Below are 8246 nucleotides of genomic sequence, written 5' to 3' on the forward strand. Positions count from 1 at the left end.
TGGATAACCCTGGGGACTCATTGGTATTCCAGATACACCTCTAAGAATCCCAGGGAACCCCAGGGATATCCCAAGGAACTCCAAGAATACCCTAAAAATACAGATTCATAACTCTTGATACACCACAGAACCCCAAGGATACCTCAAGGAACTTAAAGGATAACTTAATAATACAAATTTAAATTCTTGATACCCGTAGGGACTCATTGGTATCTCAGACAAAACCCACGGATACCCCAAGGAACTTTAGGGATATTCTTATACATGTATTGGTTATATAAATTTTATAACTCTTGATATCCTTTGGAACTCCAAGGATACACTATATCTCTTGATACTTTTTGGGTCTCTTTGATATCCTAGACAAATCACAAGGTATCCCAGGAAACCCCATGGGTACCCCAAGAAACCTAAAGGATACCCTAATAGTACTCTAATAGTAATAATACAGATACTACATTGTTATCCCTGACACACCCTATGGATACCTCAAGGAACTCCAAGGATACCCAGTAATATAGCTTTTGATACCCAAATGAACCCCAAGGATACCCTAATAACACAATTTTATATATCTGGATACACCCTCGGGGCTTTTTGATATCCCAGACACCATTAGGTATCCCAGGGAACCCCATGGATACCCCAAGGAACTTAAAGGATACCCTTATAATACAGATTCAAAAAACTTGATACCCCATAGAACCCAATGGAACCCCAAGGATATAGCCTAATAATTCAAATTAAAAATTCTTGATACCACTTGGGACTCATTGGTATCCCAGACACGCCTCTAAAAAACTCTATAAACCCTAGGGAACCCCACAGAAATCCCAAGGAACTCCAAAAGATATCCTAATCATACAGATTTATAACTCTTGATACACCATACAACCCCAAGGATACCCTAATATGTAATACTTTAAAACACATTTGGTCTAGCCGAAAAATGTTTGTCTATAAATTTGTTTCAGACTTGTGATATTGCATCACATTCTAAAATATAATGAAATTCATCGGCTATACGTTTTTTGTAACAGAGAGGACAAAATCTTTCATTTAATGGGATACCTTCCCATCTTCCCACTTCAACTGGTAGATGGTGATTTGAAGTACGAAAGAACTATATATATGATATGAGTTAAATTTGGCCCCCATTATTCGCAATTTTTTAAAGTGTTTCAGGTACAATAATATGTTATGTTATATTTTAGAAGAGTTGATGTAAAATTTATTTTTCACCTATTTATTTGATTTTTTTTGCACTCACTGGCAGAAAATGATGTCAGAAGTGACGCTATTTCTATATTTCAATCAAAATCAGTCCAAAATTTACATTTTTCTTATCTTTTTATGAATGGGAAATATAGAGGGCATGCTTGAACAGGGAAAATTTTTTTGTCACTTATTAGCCTTGGCTAGATACATCTCTGATTAAAATATTTTGTTTGTTCAAGCATGCTTTCTATTTTTTCTGAAAGAAAAACTGCTTGAAAACAAGCTGTTTTATGCTAAAAATGCAAAAATGGCAGGAAAAGGTTGTCTTTACGATGTCATATTTCTAAATTCTGGGACATGATAGAACAAACCCTTTTTAATTATGAAAATTTACTTCTATTACAAGTATCTAATTAATTTTTTAAACTTTATATTAAACATAATCTCAAAAAACTGCCTGTGATTTTTTTTTTATTAAAAATTTGCTTAAGGTCAATAATTGAACAGACTATAATTTACCTGTAATTAATTTCCTTTGTTCTTTGAAACCCTTACCTGAGCACCATTCCCACTTAGCTAAAATCAGTCACCCATAAAAATTTCAGAATTATAGCAAAGTGGGAAGAAACCCAAAATTCACAAGGGTTGTCTACCAATAAACAAGGAGATGTAGGTGTAGGTAAATATATTGCAACAGTGATGGTGAAGCCATTGTGTTTACATGTAAAGGGTTATGTTGGCCCTTTAATCCCTGTCCAAGAGCTACCACCAATATACAACGGGTGTCTACCTGCAATTAACAGGTATTTTGGTGCCTCTCAGGTGAACATTCTGCGCGCATAATGGATCAATCCATTGTGTTGTACCCACGAAGGGGAGATAGCCCCACTCCACACTTCCATGATCACTTCTTGTCTTTTCTCAAAAGTACTCCAATAAGGGTAACACCCCCTATGTCAATAGTAAAACAAGTTTGGGTCTTTGTAACTGAACAATATCTTTCCCCACTTCATTTGAAAATTTCACCGAAGAAACATTGTCATATTAAGTGTTCATATGAATGGTTCACCGGAAGAATTGCAGACTTCCTTGTGGTGACATGAAATTTAGTGCCCTATTTTCATGAATTTATATAATTTGTTACTGATTCAATATTGGCTGATCATCAGTTGGTAAGAGACAACAAATTCTGCCGATTAACGGTACTCGATTATGATTTTCAACCGATTTGACAACATTAATTGTTAAATTCATCCAAAGTGAACAGATATTTTAAGTCAGGAGAAACATTATTTTTATCATACCAGTATGTATTGGGGTATCACAAGTGTTCCTTGGGTTGCCCAGATATTTTTATGATATTCCATTGAGTAATTGGGTATTAATTAGTAATATGTTTTACAGTACAACCATTGGGGTGGTTATTAAATTTTATCAATTGGGTACCTTGCAATTGGGGTTCCTACAGGTATCCTTGGGGTACCAATAGTTAACCTTTGGACTCCAATGAGTATCCTGGGGTATCAATAGTTATCAATTTTTATAATTGGGGTATCCTTGGGGTATCAGGAGTGACCCGTTGATTTTTAATGAGACCGGCCTTGGTCATCAAATTTACTTTCCACCATTGAGGTCTCTATGGGGTTCTCAAGGGTATCCTTTGGGGTTTCATTGGTATACTTGGGATTCATTTGGGTTCTTTGGGGTACTTATCACTTTAAATACATATGTATAACAGTAATATATTTACAAATTAATGTATCTGATGATATTTTTTTTTATTTAATTGTTTTAATGAAAAACCAACAAAATGACAATAATCCCACCCTTTGCAGTAAATGGAAATACCGGTAGCCAAGCAATGCTCTTCTGTTGATAAAACTTTGAATATCTTTCTAATAAGAGTCTTAACAGATGCAGTTAGTTGTTTCAAATTTTCCTCACTTTCTGCTATGGTTCAATGGAACTCCATATCAGAAAATTGATCCCATAGGACTTTATATATGATTTTCTTTGACAGGCTTGTTAAATTTAATAAACTCCCAAAACATTACCATAATTACCATACTATGTAAAAATATGTAAGAAAGAAAATTATTATTACAAACAATTTTAAAATTGCAGAAACACTACAATCATATCACGACAGTAATTTTAAATCTAATTTAAATTAAATTCCCTATAGGGTCACTTCATCAACTTGCATGACTAATAAATTTAAACAACTTCTAAAAATAGTTCACTTCTTTATTCTAATAATGATATTATTTATTTCCTTTTAAATTAGCCCCAAAGCCACTGCCCATTTTACAGATTATCAATTTTCCATACACACATGCTCCATCTAAACCATGGCTCAGATAATGGCCCCCTTGGGACAAATGAATTCAGCCAGCTCCTAAGAATTTATCATTGACAAACAAAAAATCTGCATTGTCAGTTGATAGAATACTTATAAAAGATAAATTTAGTTAACGCATAAAGACAAAAAACCTCCATTTGAATGTAATTATATAAATATATTTTAGGGTGTTTTAATGCTATAAATTAATTAATAAAATCTGTAAGGATTACCTCCCTTACTTTTCAACATCAGTGAACAAAAAATAGAATGAGGAAAATGAAAACTGTCATAAAATCATTAAATCTTGTCTGATCCTAAAAAAAATTACAGGTGCACATCTTCAGATGGTGATCAACATATGTACAAATTTTCAGACTGTTCCATGCAGTAGTAAAAAATTCTATAGGGGGGACAAAGTTGCATCTACAGAGAGACGGATAGACGGACGGATAGGGTGAAACCAATATACCCCCCTAAACTTCATTTGTGGGGGTATAGGGGTATAATGAGACTCCTGGGGTATCACTAGTTATTGATTTCTATTATTGGGGTTACTTGGGGTTCTAACGAGTATACTTGGGGTTCCTTGGGGTATCCTTGGGGTACTACGAGGTGACCCTTGGATTCAAATGAGACCCCTTGGGTATAAATAGTTATTAATTTCTATCACTGGGGTACCTTGGGGTGAGCCTTTGATTTGAATGAGACCCCTGGGGTATCACTGGTTAATAACTTTATCATTTGGGTTCCATGGGGTTCTTACGGGTTTCCTTGGGGTTCCTTCGGGTACCCTTGGGGTACTAAGAGGTGACCCTTGAAGTCCAATAAGACCCCTTGGGTATTAAAATTTATTAATTTTTGTCATTGGGGTTCCTTGGGGTATCCTTGAGGTTCCTTGAGGTTCCTTGGGGTTCCTTGGGGTTTCCTTGGGGTTCCTTGGGGTTCCTTGGGGTTAAAAGACGCACCCGATTGAAATTGGATTTTAAAAATGAATCCATTAAACACTTTTGAATTTTCTATAATATATTCTATCCATTTAATACTTTTGAAATTTGTTTAATATTTTTCAGTGTACATAGTTTGTCATAACCATGAATGTTTTCTTTCTTTAGAAAGATTTATCAAATAAAGAGGAAATCTTTGTGCTTTTCTATTATCTTATCCAACTGCGAGTGCATATACCCATAGACAGGACTGAGCTAAAAGGTTTTATAAAAGACATTTAATGAGCAAGATGGTGACAGATTTTAAATTCAATTAACAAACTCATTTGCAATTACTTTGTCTGGTGTAATATAACCACACAAAAGGGTTTAAATGTCTTTACTATTAATCAAACTAATGGTATCAGATGCTGTAAATCCTAACACTTTATCTCTTATTTACTGGGAAATAAACAATCTTAGTATTGAATATCTGCAGATTTAAGTTTGTATCCATAAGCAATAATGACCAACCTTTCTGTATAAATTATCTTTCAATTTAAACAAAAATATTAAAGTTACACAGTGAACAGGCTGACGAGGCTTTATACCGAAACATGTTTATGAAATATTCTAAAGGTAATATATAGACATATAAAAAAGTAAAATGTATTTCTGTTCATGGCTCAAATTAACATTCTCCATTTTCTGGAGCAAATAAAACTAATCAGTTCTTAGAAATCAACGACTACAGTGTTTATGTTTTTGAATGGAGTAGAGAGGTGGTGGTGGTGGAGCACTGAACTGCTGTCTAAGAGCATTGCTTATGGTTTAAATATGACCAAGCCTTGGTGTACAAAATGTAAACACCTACAGAAAATCAAACATTTCATTTGTTTAAAACATGAAATAATGAAAAAATGAATATATACAGGCAACCCTCTATCCATCTCATCAACATGTTTGAACAACAATGGTTATAGTGCCTTCTCAATAAGTACACAAGCACAAATGAAAACAAGGAACAGCGCATTCTCTTGGAAACTACACGGTACCAAAGGTATCCGATCGGTTACCTGCAGAAATCCTACAGGTAACTATAATATTCCAGCAGTGAGCTGACCCATACCTTGAGTGTATCGTCCCCGGAGCCCTCTGTTTCATCTAATCGTTTGAGACGTCCCTCGTATAATCCTTTGAACTCGCCGAGAAGAGAATGCATTTGACCACTGCGGGCCCCTTCAATCGAAAACGAATCTGCCATTCTTGAAGAAAGCACATAAAATATCAAACAAGTTTACACTACAGCATTTTTCAAAGACATTTGTATGACTACAATCTGTCAGTTTCCCTGCCACCAGCGGAAATCGTTATCATTCTTCCATGAGCTTATTAAAGCCAACGCGTGATTGGATGCGGGGAAAGTCACATGCAAAAGTCATCCAACCGTTTTGGGTGTACTTTCTTTGTTATTGTTTAGGTTACAAGCACATGTGTCAACGAATTAAAACCCAATTAAATTGTTAATTTTTGCACGATAATTAATGATAAAAAGACTACAACAACGACGTAATTTCTGATGACGTACGTGTTTTAATTTGCACTTGTAGCTAATCCCATTAAATCTGTTATAAACAATGCGGGAAACATGACCAAACTTGCCGAAAGTGAAAGCTGAGCAAATGGATGAGCGGATCAAAATATATTCAACTCGAGGTGTGTCGGTCCTGATTGTTTTATTCCTAGAAAAAAATCTCTTCTAAAGCAAGTTATAGTAAGCTATTTTTTTTATGTATCAAAACATTTAACAAGGAAAGGTCCGTGTAAAAAAAATATGTTGTGTAAAATGGATCGACTTTCCAACGTTACTGTTTTGAATTAAAAAATTAAACACGATCTTTATATCATTATTATTATTTCAACATAAATATAATTTATGAACCGACTGTTTATTGATCAAATTGTGTTGTATTATAACGTTATTTGTAAAATAACCACGTATGCTCCTTGTTTTAAAAGGTTTTCATTTACAATGATAAATTTCAAAAAGTAAAAAATGATTTTAAAAAGAAGCGTAATATATATTTAAAGCATGTCTTAAGGAGGCCGATTTGGGTTTTTTTGCGGAAAAACTACAATAGCAAAACTCTTTATTTTTTAACCATATGTTATTTAAACCAACTCTAGTTTATTTGCGAAGGTTCATGAAAATCTACCGTCTGGTTCTTTTTATGGACCATCTCAAAATAGAGGTACATTTACTATAGGAATATATAGGAAAATGTCATTTTCCGCACACCAAAGCAGTTTAAAAAAATACTACAATAGCTTTTTTTCTTAAATTGTTATATATGATTAGTAATATCATTTCCTACCTTATATGTAAAAAACACAAAATTCTACCGTCTGGTTTTTAGTGGGGGCCATCTCAAAATATTAAAATGCACCAAATTTTGCTATATATTTGGATCATCGCGAATAATGATTGGTATAATGGATTCATTCCAAAAATCAGGAAAATGTCCTCGAGGATAGCATCATTCTGTATATAAAATTTCAACAGCGTACAATTTTTACTTTTTCTTTTATGTTATTTCTTATAACGTACTCCTACAAAGCTTCATTTTATCATAACGTCATAAAAGCGCAATGGTAATGCTCCCCTACCGCACAACGTAAAAATCGTGTTAAAAATAAAAATTTCCTTTAAAAATCTTAATATTTTTATCTGTATTTTGTTTATTGTGTTCGATTTTAAAAAATTCATAAGAAGTATAAATCAACTGTATTTTATTAGAATGCGCAAAAACATGCGCAATGCAAACTAAAGTCGGCCTCCTTAAATACACTAGACAACAGTCGGAATACTGTTCATGATGTGTGAGTTAAAAAAAACAGTAAATGATTTTAATCTACATAGTATTTTACTTATAGTAAAAATACATGGTATATAAAAAAACTACTGTCCGCAAATTATGTGTTAGTGAATGAATGAATTAGTTATGAATATACAATATCAGGAAATTAATCATAGAGACAAGTTTTCTGAAAGGAACCCTTTCCTTGTATTTTCTTGTAATTTTAAATTAGAAACATGAATGTTTTAACATCCTCTCTTTCTTTTCAAGCCGTACCCATGGTTAACATGTGTGTTTTACTTTGTTGCAGTGCTCGAACTAATCACTAAAAATGTTATCTGTTCTTCATACGATAATACATGTATGTTATATTTCATATTTTGGTTGATATTATACAGTTATCCACTCAGCTTATGTTAGTATAGGTACATGTCTAATGATATTAGAGATGCTTTATGTTCACATCTGTACCATTCTTCCAGATAATATTTTTTCATAAAAAAGATACATGTATTTACTTTTGTTGTTGAATGTAGAACCATATCATCGTTGGTTGAGGATACCTGATTCGTTAACCCACTGGTATAGCCACGCCCACTGGTACACTGTCTTTCAAGATAACTTGATGAAAATGCCTAGAGTTGTGGATGGCAGAAGGCCTACATGTTCTTTAATTGTTTTAATGCTTTAACATAATTATTCCAGAACAGAAACATCAAAATGTCACACAGTCTTATAGAATTAGATTGCAAAAATTACAGAAATATCTATATTATACATATGTATAGAAAAACTTAATTGCACGTGAAGAACAGTATTCCATCTGAAACGTTTACGTGTATAAAGTCAAGAGAGAAAATATGAATGCAACAGAAAAAAAAAGAAGAGAGAAATGGGAACGAC

General features: G+C 33.4%; 1 protein-coding gene across 18 annotated transcripts in view; it reads right to left on the minus strand.

The window, feature by feature from the left end:
- LOC128190891 (golgin subfamily B member 1-like) overlaps positions 1–5873 on the minus strand; it is a 49684-nt gene extending 43811 nt beyond the window's left edge. For 14 of the 18 annotated variants that reach the window (XM_052863115.1, XM_052863125.1, XM_052863118.1 and 11 more), the window contains exon 1: positions 5615–5872. In XM_052863115.1, the coding sequence (XP_052719075.1) occupies positions 5615–5749 (135 nt within the window). In that variant the 5' untranslated portion in view covers positions 5750–5872. Of the gene's footprint in view, positions 1–5614 lie in introns of all 18 variants that reach the window. The other 4 variants (XM_052863121.1, XM_052863116.1, XM_052863117.1 and 1 more) reach the window with 2 other exon arrangements.
- Positions 5874–8246: the final 2373 nt, after the last annotated feature.

The sequence above is a fragment of the Crassostrea angulata genome, chromosome 6 (genome assembly GCF_025612915.1).
Source record: "Crassostrea angulata isolate pt1a10 chromosome 6, ASM2561291v2, whole genome shotgun sequence".
NCBI classification, from domain to species: domain Eukaryota; kingdom Metazoa; phylum Mollusca; class Bivalvia; order Ostreida; family Ostreidae; genus Magallana; species Magallana angulata.